This window comes from Pygocentrus nattereri, chromosome 26 (assembly GCF_015220715.1).
Source record: "Pygocentrus nattereri isolate fPygNat1 chromosome 26, fPygNat1.pri, whole genome shotgun sequence".
NCBI classification, from domain to species: domain Eukaryota; kingdom Metazoa; phylum Chordata; class Actinopteri; order Characiformes; family Serrasalmidae; genus Pygocentrus; species Pygocentrus nattereri.
This window is the reverse complement of record NC_051236.1, coordinates 18,895,832-18,915,838: the sequence shown is the minus strand read 5'-3', so window position 1 is coordinate 18,915,838 and position 20,007 is coordinate 18,895,832. Positions and strand designations below refer to the sequence as shown.

At 39.0% G+C, this 20,007-nt stretch overlaps 2 protein-coding genes across 2 annotated transcripts; both read left to right on the top strand.

Annotated features, from left to right (window-relative positions):
- Nucleotides 1-290: 290 nt before the first annotated feature.
- Nucleotides 291-5,641, top strand: krt18b (keratin 18b). Its single transcript, XM_017720169.2, has 7 exons — nt 291-796; nt 2,645-2,727; nt 3,090-3,246; nt 3,476-3,640; nt 3,820-3,945; nt 5,041-5,261; nt 5,348-5,641. The coding sequence occupies exons 1-7, from the start codon at nt 365-367 to the stop codon at nt 5,370-5,372; spliced, it is 1,209 nt and encodes a 402-aa protein (XP_017575658.1). The 5' UTR covers nt 291-364; the 3' UTR covers nt 5,373-5,641.
- A 5,665-nt stretch (nt 5,642-11,306) lies between these two features.
- si:dkey-195m11.8 (fidgetin-like protein 2) lies at nt 11,307-16,129 on the top strand. Its single transcript, XM_017720183.2, has 2 exons — nt 11,307-11,463; nt 13,722-16,129. The coding sequence occupies exon 2, from the start codon at nt 13,733-13,735 to the stop codon at nt 14,570-14,572; it is 840 nt and encodes a 279-aa protein (XP_017575672.1). The 5' UTR covers nt 11,307-11,463; nt 13,722-13,732; the 3' UTR covers nt 14,573-16,129.
- The last annotated feature ends 3,878 nt before the right edge of the window (nt 16,130-20,007 follow it).

Sequence of the window (20,007 nt, the reverse complement as noted above, 5' to 3'; positions counted from 1 at the left end):
TTGAAGTAATGTACAAAAATTTAATGGAGTTAAAAAGTAGAGTTTTCCCACTGAAGAGATATTCCGCTGTAGTGTTGATGGAGTTGATGGAGAGAGAGAGATGTGAGGGGGTTAAAGAGTTGAGGCACAGAGGGCGGGAGACAAAAAAGGATATGGGCAGGGCCAGCAACAGAGGAAAAGAAAAAAAGGGGTATGTGGGAAGGGTCCTAGCTGGCCAGAGAGTGCTTTACAGTGAGAAAAGGAGGGACATAAGTGTTGGGCAGAGTATAAAAGGCTTGCATTGCTCAACCCACAGGTCTCTACATTTTCACCGCTCCAGAGTGCTCTCATTTTCTTTCACCATTCTCTACATCACTCCATCATCATGAGCTACTACATGCCTCAGGCCTCTCACGCCTCTTTCACTCGCTCCGTGCCTATGTCGTACCGTGCTGCCAGCATGTATGAAGGTACAGGGGGCCAAAGAAGCAGGATCTCCTCAGCTTCAGCCTATGGCAGCCTGCGCTCCGCTCCTCTGGGATCCTCCATCTCCTCCAGCTCAGCCTTCAAGGTGAGTTCTGCAGGCTCAGGGTCCCTCAAAGCAGCCGGGGCCTCTGCAGGGCCCATGGTGGGTGATGAGAAAAGGCAGATGCAGAGCCTGAACGACCGTCTGGCCTCCTACCTGGAGACAGTGCACAAGCTGGAGGAGGAGAACAGTAAGCTGGAGCAGAAGATTAGAGAGGCCATGGAGAAAGCAGGGCCCGACATGCGTGACTACAGCAAGTACAATGCCATCATAGATGACCTAAGGAAGAAGGTAAGACATGTTGGCAGACCTTCATCATATCCACTGCATCATCACATCTATTCATACAAAATGTGAATGAAACATGCATTTTTACATATGAATCTCTGACATTACTTTTAAAATAAAATGCATTGAAAAACAAAAAAACTATACAAAAGGGCAAATATACATGTTTAAGTCAGTGGAATAATAATTTGGCAGATGTAAAATTTTCAGTGGCTATGACATTTTAAAATATGAGTTCTACTATAAAATGTCAAAACAAGGCATTTTATGCAAAAAAGTTTTAGAAAGTAGATGTAAAACAGTGAGTAACTATGAAAAGAAAGCACATACCTTTACTTATTAAGAAACAAAAACATAGTTTTACACAGTACATTACTGAATGTATACTGAAGGTAATTTTGTGACAAACTCTAAATGACAAATCTGATTTTTTTTAAACTTGTGGAAATATGGACCATTTGGGAAATCACTTTTTTCCTCTCTATGCAGCTGAAGCAAAGTCTTATATAAGTTTGTAGAAAATGGGTTCTCAAATTTCCTCCCATTTGAATAGAGGGAGTGGCACATGACCCTTTTACTCTTTGTCTCCCTCTCCTTTTCCCCTATTTTTCCCTCCATCAATTCTATGCGTCAGTTGGAACTTCCTCACAGTTGCTAATATCTGTCACTGGGTTGTAAAGTTTGGGTTGCCATGGAGAAGTACAAAAAACAAATCAAATGTTTGTGAGCGTTTCTAGAGCATTTGCAGAACACTTCTGTGGGCAGTTCCAACAACCCCCCCGATCTGTGACTCAGAGTCATAATGCAAAGCAGATGTGGAAGGATCACGCGCTCACACACACGCAACAAGCATGCAAAAGAGGAACTGCTGCACTATTCAAAGCAGATTTTTGGTCATCCAGTTGCAGAAGTTTATGTTCCCCTTCTATACTGCTGTCAGGTGGACATTTCAAAATAGGGAAAATAGGTCTGAGTTGTATCAGACTAAACAAATGCATGTATGTACAGAGACCCTGATCTGAGCTCCGAGATCTGATTTCATATCATTTTACTGATAACATCATGACTTACTGACAGATGAGGCACATTACTCAGCAAACATAGACTATAAAGAAGTACGGCTGCTTCCTTTAGCCTCATATCAGGATGTAAGAGATGGAAAATACAACAGATGTTCTTTATGAGAGGAAACCTGGCTCAATACTCACCTCCCCAACCCATCCCCCACCCCACATTCTCACACAAACACACACACAAATAGAGGCACATAAACTCACATAATAATTGAAAACCACAGTACTAAGAACATGTTATTGTCCTCCTGGCTGGCTACTCTGACTATTATCCTATCAGAATGTGCCACACTGTTGTGTTATATAAGAAACTTCAGCAACCCTTAAACTAACATAACAATATAACTAACCAAAACAAACCATTTCTAATAAGTCTCACAATCAATAACTGTATATCCCCACAGTATATAGGGTTAAGCATATTTTGAAAACCTCATAACACCTGAGAAAGCAATCTGGTAGATTTTGAGCAGTCTCATGTCACAGCCATACACATCCAAAGTTACAGTCCTGATCAGACAACATGAGCAGCTGCAAACAAACTGGCAAACTAATAATCACTGTGTAACTGTGTCTTATGGTGGTCTGACAGCAGCAGACAATTTTAATGTTGCATGAACTTACTAATAACTGCTGATAGACATCTCAACTTCATTTTAAACTATTCCAGACTGCATATCCTGTATAACTCGATTCCACAGTTTACAGATTACATAGCTCAGTGATCAAAAGAGAAATGTTATGGTTTAATGAAATTTGCGTATTACACCTCTTTCAGATATTCGATGCCACTGTGGACAATGCCCGTCTGGTTCTGCAGATTGATAACTCTCGTCTGGCTGCAGATGACTTCAGAGTCAAGTGAGTGTCATTATCGCCACCACCTTTAAACTGACCTTCTACACAGAAAATGTCCATGTACATTCCATTAAAACATTTAATTTGGCAAAACAATTTTAGCAATCCTGCTCTGACCTCATTAAACCATTCTGAAACTGTTGGCTTTCACTTTGTTTAGCCAACAGTGTAATATCTTCAGCATAGCAAGCAAAATCCATAGACATTTGGACTGGATCAGTGCTGATACTCTTGGAAAAACTGAAAAGCTCCAGTGGAAAGTGAACAAATATCCAATAGCTGAGAGCGAATTTACTTCTCAACCCAAAAAACACAATAGGATGATTTAGATAGCAATGAGTAGTACATCTGTGTGTGTTTTGCAGGTATGAGAATGAGACGGCCATTAGGCAGTCCGTGGAGGCCGACATCGCAGGGCTGAAGAAACTCATTGATGACACTAACATTGGCCGCATGAACGTTGAGAGTGAGATTGAGACCTTGAAAGAGGAGCTTCTCTTCCTCAAGAAAAACCATGATAATGTAAGTTATCTTAAATTATATACCGAGAAACACATAACATCATTTAGAACATGAAAACTGGTCTTTATTAATATGTTAAATCATCTCTGGAATGATGTTAAGCAGTGCTGAACATAATGACCACATAAGCAAATATCCTTAAAATTATAATTTGTCTTTCAAGCCTTCTATTGTAAAATGTGTGTGTGTTGTACATTCATTTTTTCTTATTCTCTCTTTTGCTCTTTAGGAAGTCGCAGACTTGCGTAATCAGATCGCTCAGTCAGGTGTGCAGGTAGATGTAGATGCTCCAAAAGGCCAGGACATGGCTCAAGTGATGGAGGAGATGAGACAAAACTACGAGAGGTTGGCACTGAAGAACGCAGAGGAACTCAAAATATGGCATGAGAACCAGGTGCAGTACTGACTCAGTTTATCAATGTGTTTAATGTGGTACTCAACCTTAAAGTGGAAAAACAGGGCAAACTGAGGACAGATTCAACAAGTCTGCTCACCATGAGTCAAGTTTGTGAAGAAAAAATGATTACAACTGACTTACAACCCCCCCCTCTTCCTCTCTTACTCTGTCTGTAGATGGCTGATGTACAAGTACAGGTGACACAGAACACAGAAGCATTACAGGGAGCTCAGATGGAGATCAATGACCTGCGCAGACAGATTCAGACGCTTGAGATAGAACTGGCATCCCAAAAAAGCCTGGTAACACTACACATGAAACACACCCATACAATCTGGATGAAAACATATAATTATGTCAACTGATAACACCCACATGCAGGACAAATTATATGGTCACTTACACTATAGATGTCCAGACTCACCCACACTACCGACTATACATGCACTCACAAAATTACCAAAATATACCTTGGTTCCAACAATACCTGTCAAACACACACACCAGCACATCCACAGTGTTTTTTTGCAAGGCTGTACTGTACTAATCGCATACAGCTTTGTTTTATGAAGTAGGATTGCTCTGTAATTTTATCATTTAAAGGTGAATGTCCCATATTTTTTAACATTTCTGTATAATTCAGTTGCTGAAATGTAAACAAAGTCATTCAGAGTGGATTAAAGTGAAATTGAGCATTACAGAGAAACTTGTGGCCCTGGGAACGTGACTGCCTTTCCAGTGGTGGTGGTGTTAACTGGGGGTCACAATGTGTATATACAAATATAACCATTATGTTTGCTACCCAAATTAATGGAGGAACCCACCTATGTCTTCTGAGATTTTATATGCAGGATTTTTTAAAGTGAAATAGTGATAAATCTGAGAGAAACAAGCTTTCTTTAGGGGCTCCACAGTAACAGTCTATGTGACAGCGCCACAAATAAATAAATAAATAAATGCCAGATGTGTAGTTGAAGCAAAGGTTTTTTAAAAAACTGCTGTACATTGGGGACATTTAAAAGAGGTTTAGCAGTTTTCTTCAGCTAATGTAGCTTATTTCTGTATATAAAACAGTTTGTTGTTATTTAAAATTATTTTCTATCCATTCATGCATTCAGTGCCTGTTTTTACCTTTTTTAGTTTTAGAATATTTTGAATAAACACTGGCCAGTTGGGGTCATGGCAAAATGTGAAGTAAAAATAAAATAAAAACACAGCTGGCCTGCAAATGTCTTGAGAATTTTTAATATGGTTAGCTTTCGTAAATACTCCCCTGATCAAAAATCAATAAATAAACAACAATAACAACACAATGCTTATTATTCTAAGTAACAGTAATACCCGTATCACAACCATTATACATGTTATTGCAATGAAGCCATGCAACCCTATTTCAGAAAGCATCGCTGGAGGAGACACTGCGGAACACAGAGTTACGCTCGAATGCAGAGGTGGAGAAATACAACGGCATCATCCTGCAGCTGGAGGCAGAGCTAGCCCAGCTGAGGGCAAAGGTCACTGAACAGGGTCAGGAGTACGAAGCTCTGCTCAACATGAAAATGAAACTGGAGGCAGAGATTGCCACCTACAAGACCCTCTTGGACGGAGGAGATTTTAAGTGAGGACACACATTTACAAAACTGGATGCAGCTAATAACATTAACTACAGCTCACTGACTCTTTTTCTACTTCCTTTTTTTTTAGACTCCAAGATGCACTTGATGCCTGAAACATGATGAGATCGTGGATGCAGGCTGGAGAAGGAGATGGGAGAAATGTCAAAACCTCCCAGCAAAAAAACTAAAACTCATTTTAAAATGTGAAAATATGTAAAATGTTTTCTGTGAAGTAATAAGTCTACAAATTGACCATTTATAACACATTCGTGTTAATGAAACCACTGTCAGGCCTAAAAACTGAAGCACTAAACATGTGAAGGATTTAGCAAATGTGAATCTTTTGGGCAAAAATGAAATAAATCAAACCGTGCTGTAAAAAGTCTCCTTTTTCCTTCTTCACACATGTCAAAGATTTATTTATTTAGCTATTTAAACTTGAAAATTAAACTTTTTATGTCCATCCAAAAACTACATTTAGATGAATTATGGAAATATGGTATAGCTACTTTTTCAGATTGGTCTAAAGTGAAAATTTAAGAACATAAGAGGCCATGAACAGCATCATAGTTATGATTTGATTGCAATCACAAGCACAAGTTTACAGTAGATCATTACAGCCTTGATGCTATTTGTAATAACACACAAACTCGAGTGTTTTATTGCTTTTATACAACTGCAAATAAAGAAAAAAAGGGAAAAGGTCCCAAGAATGAAATGAAATCAAAAATGCTTTATTACTGGCAATTCTTTCAATCAAAAATTAGTAGCTCATTGTGTTCTGAAAACTGACACAATATCAGGTTCAGTTCAGCTTTTACAATATTCAGCAGATTAACCTGAATGTTGTTTTTGTTCCAGCCAGTGTGTAAAGTGTTTGACAGCCCATCTTGTTGTATTTCATTCATTTCTGGCTGATTCCACTTTTGTAGTCTTGCTGTCAGACTCTTCATAACCTGGCTAAACAGGCTGCAGGTCAAATACTTTTTATCTGGTTCTATTTTCAAAGCAAAGTTTTTATGACTGACAGAAGATAACAGTACCACTGACAAAAGGGGTTAATCATGTCAAAAAAGAAGACTCAATGTAGACTCAAGTAGCGTCGAGTGCATGATCAAAATCTAAAATAAAGGCATATGTTCTGACTGTATTTCAATCAAGTTTTATCTCAGTGACTGCTAAGCACTTCTCTGATGCTACGATTTTGCACGTTGGGGTATCTCAGTTATGAGCCTCTCCTCATCACACAACTTCTTTTTAAGTTATTTCTCAATACTGCAGTGTAAGCCCAACTCTGCATTCTTTAGAAGAGAAAGCAAATTCAGCCAGGACACCTTTGCAATCCTGCTCTCTCCTTCACTCTCCTTTGATCTACCCTGCACTCATTTAGCAGTCAAATTCAAAGCACGTCGTTCATTTTTCTAAACGGATTTTTAAAAAACTAAACATTTCTTAAAAGGGTCCAAATATACTTGGGCTGGAATCCATATACTTGCGTTTAACCTCTGTGAGGGAAACAATGTGAAGCTAACACTTGACCTCTGAACTGGTGTTTATTATGGTTTACTTACATCCACTAAGAGGAAGAGTAACTGTGGGACCAGCTGCAGTTTCCCCCACTGTTTGATAACCATGACAACAACGAAATCACAAACTGTCCAACAACGCAGAATTAGTAAAGGTTTCAGATCTGTCCCTCATCCCAAGCAGCTGACTAGGCAGGTTACAATAAAGCAGGTCTCTTCATGTCTCTAATGCAGTATAAAGAATCAAATTGTGCACAAATGAATCTTCTTATTTTAGGCTGAGAAAACTTCAGCTAACTGTTAACTCATGTGAGCAATCTAACTTAACTCCATTCAGATGCTTACGCTAACTTCCATGAGCTGCCTAGCTAGCACAACTGTCTTATTGGCCACTAAGAGATAAAACAGCACAGATGTGATGAACTGCATTCAAAAGCAGGAGTTGTTTCCAACAACTAAAAAGATCCCCATCCAAAAAAAGGAATCAGCAAAGTTTTTTTGCTTAATGTTATCTTACCTGAGAAAGCTCTCTGAAACTCAGTAAAATAGCTGCCTGAAGCCACTCAGGAACAATATAATGTAGCTAATGAGCACAGGCTTGAAAAATAAGTTGAATGAACTTGCATTTAGCTTGATGTTTAATGTTTCCCTGAGTTCAGAACACATTTCACATTTCTGCACTGTATAAACTACTTTAAGTAAAGCTAAAAAAAGAGGTTTTTAATGTAGAAGCAATTGAATTTTGTAAGTAAGGTTGGTTGAGTCAAACAATACTTTGTTCAGTGCTGTATTTTGGGAATTGGAGGCATATTTCAAACAGTTTGCTATATTTAATTTGCTTGTTACCACATGAAGTCCATTTACCACTTTTTAACAGTACAGAATGTCTGTGTCCCAGGGCCATGTGAGTAGTCTTGCCATCATCTTATGATGTCATGATTGACACCTTTGCCTCCAGAAAATGTAGAAAAGTTCAATTCTATTGGTATTTTTTCAACAATAAAACCAATAACAATAAATGCACCAATTAATAATAGAAGAACTGTAGGGTTAACGTGATTTTTGACAGCAGTCAATTGTAGAGGGATATCTGAGCATATGTTTGGGGGTGCAAAATTTTGGCGAAGACTGGCACTGACACACACACACACACACACACCCCAACAAACAGAAACACAATGCACAATACAGATGATGCACACATGTACTCACACACAGTGCCTGACTAATAGCATGCTTCCTGGCCATTAAAAGGGACCAGATGTTTAATAAGAATTCTCTAGAAACTTTGTCACTACTCCAGTTTGTCACTACTAATACAAGTGCTTACAGAAATATTTTTATTGCACTACGGTCTGTTTCTCTTCTCTAGGTATCAACAAAAGCTTTTGTTTCTAGTGTAACCCTCAAAGTTGAGCGTGGTTCCAAGTAACTCCAAGTCTCTTGTTCAGAGGGGTGGAAAAATATAGTCGGGTTAAAAGATTGAGGTAGAACTTCTCTTTTATTTCCCACCAAACGGCTATGGACAGTACAATAACCACATTACTGCTAACACACTTCCTCTCTCTCCCTGCGTCTAAGAGGGTGTCCCTGTGTCCGTGTGTGTGTGTGTGTGTGTGTGTGTGTGTGTGTGTGTGTGTGTGTGTGTGAGAGAGAGTGTCCCTCTTAATTGGTTCCCCGCGGTAAGTCAGTACATAGGGACTAAATATCCGAGTTGTAATATTAGCTACTTAGGAATTGTTTTTAACAGATTCACAAAGAATATGCATCATCTCACATTTTTTAACTATAGATATTTTAAACTATAATTTTAAAACTATAAAATGAACAATGAATAATAATGAATTAAACAATAAACAACTTCTTGCCCTCTTACACTAGCAATATCTGAGATCAGGGGCAGCTTTTACCCTAATCTATTTCTACTAGCAAAGATATATTATTTTGACCACAAAGCACTTTTGTAAGTCGCTCTTTATATGGGGCGTCTGCTAAATGCTGTAAATGAACTCCAGGTTAAACACTGCAAAACTGCTTAGTGCTACAAGTGTGTAGCTCAAAAGAAGCCAATACAGATTCCACAAACTGACCACTGAACACTTTGAAAATGTGATCAGCTCACTGATTTGATTATTCTCACATGTTGTCCTTCTCATTCAGAGCTCTTGCAGATTCCTGAAACTTTTGCTTTATGACTAATAATGCAGACATGCAAATTATCAGTGAAAATGTTTTTATTCAATGTCTGAAATACTTTACTGCTGTGTTAACAGCACAAACTTCCATAGAGACACATCTAATTTGACACAGACTCTACAGCAGTCCAGAATGGTGGTGACCAATCTTCTCCACAAAAGGCCTGTGTGCTGCAAATTTTCATTCTAACCAATTCAGAGCACAGCTGACTGTTATTTAATCAATTCAGTCTTGAAACAACTGAGAGGTGCTCCAGCTTTGTTGTAGTGAAAGGTTCTGGCCTACATAGGGCCCTTTGTGGATAAGACTGACCACTGCTTTTCATCAGATACATTATAGCCACTTCAAAAACAAATGATTTTGTACCTGTTGGTTAATGAGTTATAAAAGCTCCTCTAAACTTTACACTCAATTTCTGCTGCCACCTGTCATTTATTTGGTCTTGTAATTAAAATAACTACTACATATTTGTGCCTGCAAAAACATAGTCAGCCCTTTTTAAGTTTTCAGCTTTTATCTCCTCTTTATCCACACACACAAGTGCAAAAGGCTAGAACTGCAGTGCACTTGGACGTGAGTCACATGTTTTTTAAAATCCCACCACCCAGTTCAGTGTGTTGTGTTGGTGTGATTTTCACACATTCCTCTTTGCAAAAAAGTTGTGTCAACATAATTAGGGAATGTTGATGTACAACAACCCGGAACAGATTTTGAAATGATTAACTGAGCTGGACTCTGACTGGGCCACACAAGGAACTCCCTTTTCTTGTTATTAAGACACTCTAGTGTTGTACTGTGCTGGATTATTACCCTGCTGAAAGACTTCCTAAACTACATTATTACTCAGAATTCCTGCACAATGCATATGAATTCACTGAGCTTTTCCACAGAATAATACTAACACACCTACCTACAGGATATACTGAATAAAAGTATAAAGCATCCGTTTTGGTTTTGCTCTCGTTTCACAGCATTTTGCTAAAAACAAATCAAAGATTTTTTTGGTAAAAAAACATTGCATTTATATTTTTGTTCAGTACAAATGGACCACTCTACTTAATTCATTCAAACTGCACTCCCACGATGAAACACCCCCACCCCCCAAAAAAAACAATTAAAACTATTAAGTATGCAGACCTGAAATGTCTACAAGTATTATGTTATGATCTGTTGAAAATCAAGGCATTAATGGGGAAAATAAAAGCTAAATATATAAAAAGCATTATTTAAATTGTACTTTCTATTGGAAAGTGTTTTTAGTCTTCTAGCTATAGTCCATAGGCAGAGCCTTATTTTAGATACACGCATGCAAGAAGTGAGACTACAGCCTGGCCCTCATGGCCATATGGTGAGCACTTCGATCTCATTGTTTTGAAGTAAATGTGTCTCAATATCAGAAAATCAATGTGTACCAATAAAAACTATTTTCAAAGCTGTTCAAAGGTTATTTGCTAGGCATGCACTAGCCAACATTTTTGAGTTATGCTCAAAATTAGCTCACAATTCTCAAAATTGTCACCACCAAAGCAGTTGTTTCAGAGGCGTTACTGTTGTTTTGGTAGTGACAAAAAATAAATAACATAATTAAGGTACAGGGTCACTCAAAGCAAAGGGATTTTAGTCTAAATCCAAGACAGTTAAAAGTCTCAATTGAGCTTTGAACTTTGACTATAAGCCAATTCAGTACAACGATCTAGATAGGTTGGATCTGGCTTATGCATAATGTTCTTAATGTTTGGACACAAAGGTCTGCTACAGTGTTAGCAGACCACATTTATTTATCCACGAATTTTACCACTTTCTCTGCTCCTGTTTTTTGGGCTGTTGTCTATTTTGTCTGTTCCAACTTTTTCACAAACAAAAAAATGTAAAAAATTGTTAGGAAACAAAATGTCAAACTGAAGTGGGGTTTGTTTGAAACAGACCATTCTAAGACTTCTTTTGTTTTTGGTGAAGTATTCTTTCAAAAGGCAGCTGTTGTGTTTCATTTTGTTATTGTTTGAGCAATTTCTCTGCAGACTTCTGCACATTTGTCTTTGTACACTTCTGAGATAATGATTGCACAAGACCATCGACACCATCGTAAGAAAAAATTTCCACACTATACAAAGTTTAAGTACCAGCTCTATGTGTGTTTGCACTGTTCTGATCATAGTGAGTAGGAAATGTACGACCAGTATCTTGGAGCTAAGGCTTATAAATGAGAGAAGCAGTCATTGTTGCTTTGCTTCTGGGGGCATTCTCTCTTCAAGAGCTTAAATACTTTCAAGCAAAAGAGAGGGCGGGGGAGGGGAGGACTGGAATGGGGGGAGGGGCTGGATATGTGTGGCTGTTGTCACTGGGACCAGAGAGGGAGAATGAAAGAGAGGAAGAAAGAAGAGAGAGAGAGACAGAAATATGTCCTAGACTCAAGATATAGGACTGTCAGCTTGGAGTCATTGTGGATTGTTGGGTTAGAGTGGACATACGAGGAAATGAGAAGGTAAGATGCATGTGCATTTCTACTGAAATTTGCAATCCTTTTCTTTTTTTTTTTGCCTTATTCTGTTTTGCCTTATTAGAGAGAGATAGAGAGAGAGAGAGAGATAGAGAGAGAGAGAGAGAGAGAGAGAGCAAGAGTGAGCCTGAATTCAATGGTGAACTGTTTTTCTCTCCGTCATGTGAGTTGTAAAGCAGCACAGATGGTGAATGGACACATATTAACACTATCAGTTCACACACCAGCAGCACTAAGGCAAAGTCCATGGCACAACAGCATTGTGCAATGTACAATAGTGAAATTGTGTTGCTGGGTAGTTTTGGGCTGGAGGTAGCAGCTAAGACTTCTGCATGCATTCATCACATTAACCTTTAAGGCACAATGTGAGGCAGAGGGGGGCACTTAGCAGGACGGTTGCAGCTGCAACCGGTCAGCGTGGAAGCTCTTGTAGTTTAGAATTCTGATTAGAACTGCATGACTGTGTGAGGTCCAGCAAAGTAACAGAGTTCTACATTGGTGACCACTTACGTCATGACAGGAGTGTTAGTGATTGGGTAAGAATATCATACAAATGTCCTCCTTAACAGGCCATGAAGTGTGTGTGTCTGTGTGTGTGTGTGTGTGTGTGTGTGTGTGTGTGTGTGTGTGCGTGTGCGTGTGTAGAGGATCTTTGTAAATAGATCCCAGGCTGAATTCTTGGCATTCCATGAGCAGCCATTTCTTTGGGGAACAGGACTCTCTTTTTACTCATCTCAAATGTGCATTGAAGGAAGGCTCATTTTCTCACTTTCTGGAAATACGAGTTTTATGTAGTTTGTAAACCTTGTTCCAAAGTGTACTATTCACCACTCAGTCCATACAGTCCATATTTGAACACAAAGCTGAAAAAAAATCATTTTGAAATAACTTTTTGTGATGTCACAAAAAACAACATCTTTACATATATCTGCCTATTCTGTGTACAGCAGTTTAGCCCCACCCATTCATGCTGAAGTTATAAAGAGTGTTTCAGCCTGGACTGCTTTTTAAATGAGATAAATTACAGGGCAGCCAATTAGAACATAGATCATTTACGTATATCAGTCTTAAAGGCCCACTGCCTAAAGCAGTCTGTTTAATTCTAAGGGATAATGAGAGGTTGTAAAATAGTCATGTATAAATGACTTATGACTGTTTACTTAAAACCACACAAACATCATAAGTGTTTGTGAAAAAAGGGGACTATTATATGGGATACGGGCCTTTTAAAGAGAGTAATTTCAAAGGCAAGGGGAATATATAAATGCAGACAAGAGCGTTACCAATATACAGCCATATATTGTGCTCTGGATTAATGGTTTTGGAGGATTTTCTACTTTATAATATCTTTCTTAAATCCTCCTCAGCATTCTTGATAAATCCTTCTGTGTTAATGAACTGGAGCATATATTTGTACAATGCACTTAAACAAGAATTAGAAACAGCCTGCTGACCAGTATCTACCCGCCTCCACAAGTCTAATCTTTCTTGTCTAATCTGGCTCGATCTACTGAATGTATATGCTCTCACACATATACATGCACATCCACTCCAACACATTTCAGTTTCAATTTCATTTGTCTATGTGAAATGTTTAAGGATGGCATGGATTATGCCACATCACTGAGATTACTATGTCTCACCCAGATTAAGACACATTGATTACAGCCTGTCCAGAGTGCTGCATAGACCCTTATGAGGAATACTGTCAGTAGATCAGTTGGTGTTTCTTTATAAATTCTGCAGAGATCACTGTCATAATCATATTACCACATATTAATCTAACTAATCCAATATTTTACATAAACTTGTTGCTGTAAAAATAATCTCAGAAATGTTAATATTATAGGATAAGGGCCAAAAAGCATTCTTACCTTTATGTTAGTGCAATGATATGTAATGTTACACAATCAATAAGCCTACCATTTTTTTACTACCTCCTGGTATATTCTGCATGAAATGGTAATACAGTGGAAAGGGCAGCTAGCATTTCAGCACTGTCAGGGGAAAACATTGTATCTCCAATATGGTAACTTTGGCAAAGAAATACATTGTTAACTTTGAGTGTAACTTAAGGGAACAAGATGTCCAATCATTTTGGATAATTTCTATTGATCCATTCACTGTAGAATTTTAACACATTTTTTAATCTTTACAGTGCATAAGCATGGCATGTATTGCTAAATGTTGACAGTAACATTAAAAAGTATACAAGGCATTCACAGTCTCTCTCCTTCTGCTAGATGTGGTAAAGATGCACTGGTCGTCTGAGTGGGCAGAGCAACACTATGACGTCTCCTCTACTACGTCACCCCCTGCCCACCCTAAACCTCTTTCATACCCACAGACCAGTCGTCCGGGTTTCACTGGCTATTCAGATGACATCAATGCTCTGAGTGCCTCAACCCTACTGAAACGCTATGCTGAAAGATATTCCTTCAGTCTGGCCTACCCGGAGCCTGGGACTTTCCGAAGAAGTGAGACCCCCCAGGATGCCTGGTCTATGGGCTACAACTCAGAAGGGCTCCCTGGGTTAGAGGGAATAAAGGGGTCTTTGGGGGGTGCAAGTAACCTTTCAGAGCAATTCAGCACCAGTGCCATACCTCAGGATTACTCGTCCACCTATAGTGGTCCACACTTGTACCCGAAACCCACCTACTTGCCCCAGCCAGCGTTTGCCCTGCCACCTGCCTACCCACCTCCTGCACCAGGGTACACCTATCCCCCCAGTCTAACAGCCCCTAGTTCTCCCTCCCTGCTTCCCTCAGGCATACACACAGGCACACCTCTGAGCAGCAGCCTCCCAAACAACCACAGCATTCAACCTCTTAAACGGCCTGAAGAGTTCCAGGAACTTCCCCGCAACAGGAAGTTTGGATTTGATCAGCCCAAAACTGCCCGAGTGTCACCTTACGCAGTCAGGGATAACAGCGACCAGCCCATTAGCGAGGGTATTGGAAATGGTAGTGCAGATGTCCAAAACTTCAGCCATCTCTCACAGCCAAATTTGAAGGTAGAGCTGGAGAGGAAGAGCCATCTGCAGCCCCTGGAGCCACCCTCTTATGGAAGTCCAGACCAGTACACCTACCACTAAGTCTACTTGAGTTATGCAATAAATAAGATCTTTTAGATTAGAACGCTTCCACTGGATGTGCATAATACATGCTCTCCACTTGAAACAGAAGAAGGGTAGTAACACAGAAGGCCTCATTCACCAATATCTTCAATTTCACCAGTATGCTTTTTCTTAAGTAACACACCTTTGTGCTCTTGAGTATGTAGATTCTGTTCTTACTTAAGGTCAAATCCCAAATAAGAAAGCTGTTGAATGTCAGAATCTTTGTGAAAACTGTGTAAGTGGGTTTTAAGAAGAAATTTCTTCTTAAGAATGGTTGGTGAATGAGGCCCAATGTTATGCTTAGGGTCACACAGCATTCTATTTTACAGTGACCAAATTACTACTAAAGTGGGTTCCAGCACAAATCGGCAGGGAGTCTTTATGTTTATATCTCTCCATTTTCTTTTCCTTAGTCTGAATTTTGTTCTCTATCCTCCCTTTTGCTCCCTCTCTGTAATCAATCTGTGTAGTGAAGCATATCCTATAACTATGGCAAGCACTAATCCCCAAAGTCAATCAATACGTTCTAATCCAAAAGAGGGTTTAGACAGAGAGGGAGGCTTGCAGCAAAGGATGAGGAAGGCAAAGAAGGATTCGATTGTACAATTAAAATTAAAAAATAAATATTGAGTGCTCAGGAATGTATGTTATAAATCAATGCATTGCAATGTTTTGATAGATACACTGAATAAGTATTCTTGTTCATATAAAAACATGTGCACTTGCACATTAACAAAAAAATAAATATATGCAAACAGTGAGCCTCTGTAAAGAGAGGTTTCTCTGCAAGCCTCGAATGTAACTCTTTTTCTCAGGAATTGTGAATGAAGCCATAGAGTCCCAATGTTATTGGATAAATAAGGCTTTAGTACTATTGGAAATTTTATATAAGAAAGCTTACTTTACAGTCTGATAAAAGCTTGATGAATGCTTTGTGATTTTTTTCTTTAGTATGGTTCTCAGTACTGTGTTACGTCTCAATTTTAGATTAGTTATTGCTAAACGTATCATTTATAATAAGAGGTGTGATTTCATCATTTCCCAGAATGTTATTCTTCAGCTGCTTATCTAGAAATATCAGGCAACAGTTTATCCCCTTCAGGAATACTGTTTATATCACTTTTATTTTATTTTTTTTAAACGTAAAAAGTCAAAAGGCTGCTTCTCTTTGTGCCCGACAGCCATGCACACAGCTTCCCTAAGCCTCCTGACATGCATCAGTGCCTGTATTGTGAGATGGTCTGTGTTAGTGGGATACATCTAGGGGCATAGTACCTGAGGCAAATGGCTGCTAAATGAGATTCAAATAGATTTACAAATGGGTAACAAACAGTCCCAAGAGTGTTAACTGTTATGCAACTGAAATTTTTTGTCTCTGTAATTCAATATGTTGTCAAAACCACTACCTCATGTTTGCGTTTATGTTGAGGTTAAAGTGTGGGTACAAGTATGTATTTCATTTATTTCGTTTTTAGTTGTAGAACATCTACCTCAACAATCCTTTATGCAAAATAAAAGCAACTGTACCAATGCGCATGTCTTTCATCTCGTGTTTTCTTTTGAAAAAGTTTTGCTTTCCTTTGATATGACTGCTTTACTCTGATATGACGGAAATAATCCTTTTGGCTCACAAACATACCACAAAGCTGTTGTGGGGCAGAGCTTAGTGATGATAAACTATTTTAAATGATCAGCTTCATATAAGAGGCTTAATTAACGACAGTTACATTGCAGTACATTGCATTGCTGTTTCTGGGTTCAAACTTTGTAATGTAAGAAAAATGGAATACATCAGTAATAAATCATCATTTCATGCTCCTCAGACACAAGTTATTTGTATAATGTTGCATGTCTAATGTATCTGTTTTCTTCATTGTTATTTTTTCTACATAACTTGAAAACAGCAGTTGTTCTTTACATTACATTTTATGGTAAATGGACCAGCAAAAATATTCTATGAATGTGTAAATTTCTCTTTATATGAACTTGCAGTAAAGGTTTTGTATTGTACAGTTAACATTTTAGAAACTTTTTTGCAGTGATGATAAAAAACATCAAACAGTTTTAAGTTATTACTGAAAAACATAACAACAGTAAAAGTGTCAATAATGTGAAAAAAAACTTTTTTTGGCCTGTTATAAAATGTGCTCTCGCTAGCCTTGAATAAAATGATTTTCAGAAGAATATACATAGGCTCAAAGACAATCAAACCTACTGAGAGACCTCCAACCCAAGAAAGGACCTCACAAATCAGACCCCTGACTTTTACCCTCCACTTTCACACCTAATTTAGCTCTGTTTAGCTCCCAGAACCCCCATCCCCAAAACCTGTGCAGCAGCACACAGGGTGACAGATGCTCTATTATCTTCTGACCCCTCCCTGCCTCCAAACGTGCAGCCTATACACTCTAACACACACACACACACACGGTCCACAAACTGAAGCTTTCCTCCAGAGCGCTCCAGACTGGAGGTTCAGTGTTCTGAGAAGTCACATTGTCTTTATGTTGTGATTCAGGCCACATACTTCCATCTGCACACTTCATACATCTCATTTGTGAGAATCAGCTCAGGTTACTAAAAGCTTTAGATCAAGACTGGAAACAGATCTTGTTGTGAATTAATGCACTAAGTAGACACAATGAACATTTTTACTTCAGACTTTATCAACACATCAATTAGTTTTCCTTATAATCCTTTTGTAAATGTTCAAGCAGGCTAATTTACATGATAATCATGTGTGGTTGTTAAATGCGCTTAGCCAGTCTACTTCAGCCCACATTCCTCCAAGAGCTCCAATGTTAGAATACTTTGACAAAGCAAAGGTCCTGATGACTCCATTTAAATTAAAGTTTAGAACTGGGCTTAAAATAAACAAGAAAATATTTCAGTGGCACACTTTTTTTTCATGTACAACTTACCAGTCATGCGCCGAGACTTTTCCTCAGTTGAGATCAACTGAAAGAAGATCCAGTCCAGCAGCAGCAGGAAGATGCATTAGATAGCAGATAAGCTAGCTCAGTAGATAAATAATTCTGGTGGGTCAGCTTAAAGAGAGATGGTTTGCCTCTTTCAATGGATTTTGTTATTCTTAAAAAATATTTAATTCACAGCTGATGCCATCAAGAGCTAGCCATATTCCCTCTTCTTCTTCTTTATCACTATAGACATTGTTGCTTGTGGTAGCTCTTCTTTAGGATTAAGTGTTGCGTGTTAGTTTTATTTTTGGTGTTCTTCAGCTTTTACTTACTGGGATTATTTTCCTAAGGACTCTTATTCCAGGGTGCGGGGCTAGGAGCTGCCCCAGAGTGCGAGATAAGAGACGTTAGCGAGGTAGGTTGCAAAGATGCGGTTAAAGAAAGAAATCTCTGCTTAAGTGCAGTGTAGCTGTGGCCAATAACAGCTGGAAAATAAAGCACCATGGCTCATGTTAAAGCTGCGACGTCTTTTAACACCGCTAAATGCTACAATATATATGCTCATCCCATGCACAGAATCTGGCCATAGTTAACTTATTGACTCATATATTTCTTGCTTTGAACTTCCATTTTCATAAAAATAACTCTAGGATCCAAACCTTAGGATAGAAAGTTATCATTCTACACACTAATGTGAAGCCATCTGGCCTCCCTACAGTTACTCCCTCTATGCTGTAAATGAATGGTTATCTATGGACATGATCAGAGACGCTGTTTGGAATTTGGGGTCCTGTGAAATCTTCATTTAATTCTTAGTTTCAATTTACTCATATAATTCATGTTTCACCAATTGGAAAAGATCAAATGGGGAGGCTAGAGAGTATCGTCAGCATGCGTAACGGACACTGGGCTACCTTCTACTTCACCTTCCCTTTGTTCATTTAAATGGTTGAGAGAACATGAAAAGGGAAAAACAGGATATGGTGCCCACTGAATGTTTACACGGAGAGCCCTTCAGAGCCCAGTTAGCATTCAACTGCAGACTTTCAGGCACTTCGAGCTCCCGTACAAGGCACGACTCAGAATTGCAGAAATTTACTGCAAGATTATTGTAGGAATCCTTCAGAAATTAATTTTTATTTTAAGTTTATTACAGCACATAACACTATCAAAGTATATAAGAGACGTTGTAATGGCGCCGCTGGATTTAGCTAGATCCACTCAAACTTCTTTCTTAGTAACATAACTGTAAACCCAGGCCGTAAATTCCAGCAGAAGAGAGGAAGAGAACCAGCCGGACGCTCGCGGTAAAACCTAAGAAATGGCTTTCCAGAGCAAGTGTAGCACTCGCAGTGAAGACACGGTGAAGACAGGCAGGAGTCAAACCCAAAAGGCCAAAATACAGAAACAGAGAAACATAAACAATACCGGGCAACCACGGCCAAAAGGGCAGAGATAAGCGCAGCAGCCCTACTAGAACAAGTAACACCTCTCAGATAATCTAGCCTGAAGCCCGGGCTCATATAGTAAACTACAGCTTTTCATATCACCTGCATCACAGGCGCGACAAGCAAGTATTCGGGCGAGCTGGAGCGCTGATTGGTGGATCGTGGTTCCTGGGTCATGTGATATCCCAGAGAGTTCTGGGAAATTGAGTCTTTATAGACGTCAGAGCCGGGAGCACGTGTGACAGTGTAGCAGAGTGTACGGTTTTACTTTAAAATCTAGAACTAGTTTTTAAATCTTCCCTTTTCTTAGGAAGAAATGTAAATGCATCTATTACTCGCTAATTCTGTTTATCGGAGCGGTGGTCACTAGTGTGCATGCATGTGGGTGTTTCACTGCACGGATGGGTTCGATGCGGAGGTGTAATTCCTCTTGGCTAATGCTTCTGGGTTCTGAATTCACACACAAACACACACACAAACACACACTTTTCTAAGCCGCTTCTCCCTCGGGGTGGGGGTGCTGGAGCCTATCCCAGCTGTCATCGGGCGGAAGGCAGTCCTGAATTCAATTAAATTAAATTCAGTACTCGGGGAAGTTGTAACTTTTTTAGCTGTTGCTGCAGAATGACTCTTACATACTGCCAGAGGTGAGTGAGAGAGATTACTGACTCACTGTGCCTCTACTGCAGAGGTCAGTGCACAATGAGTCAGTAACCTGGCACCAGATTTTCATCTTGATTAGAGTCATTTTAAATCTGCTTGTGTAGATGATAGGCCTACATGACGTCATTGACTGATTCTTCTGAATACTGAACATTTCTTTTCATTGTGCTATTTTTTTAATTAATGATGATTATTTATAAATCCAACTGCCGTCATTTCAAATTCCTCATATATTTGTATGACTTTATCAGTAATGATTAGTGTATTTGTTTTAAATTCGATGCTTATTCCACACACATTTAAGCACTGCACAAATGTGTACAGAATCCACAGAGGACACTGTCTCAGCCAAGTTTAAATAAAACACACACGCACTCTCTCG

What these genes read in the sequence shown, in the direction of transcription:
- krt18b (XM_017720169.2), top strand. Translation starts at nt 365, where the DNA reads ATGAGCTACTACATGCCTCAGGCCTCTCACGCCTCTTTCACTCGCTCC. An exon ending in TAGATGACCTAAGGAAGAAG is followed by an intron (nt 797 to 2,644) that starts GTAAGACATGTT and finishes CACCTCTTTCAG; the next exon opens with ATATTCGATGCCACTGTGGA. An exon ending in TGGCATCCCAAAAAAGCCTG is followed by an intron (nt 3,946 to 5,040) that starts GTAACACTACAC and finishes ACCCTATTTCAG; the next exon opens with AAAGCATCGCTGGAGGAGAC.
- si:dkey-195m11.8 (XM_017720183.2), top strand. Translation starts at nt 13,733, where the DNA reads ATGCACTGGTCGTCTGAGTGGGCAGAGCAACACTATGACGTCTCCTCT.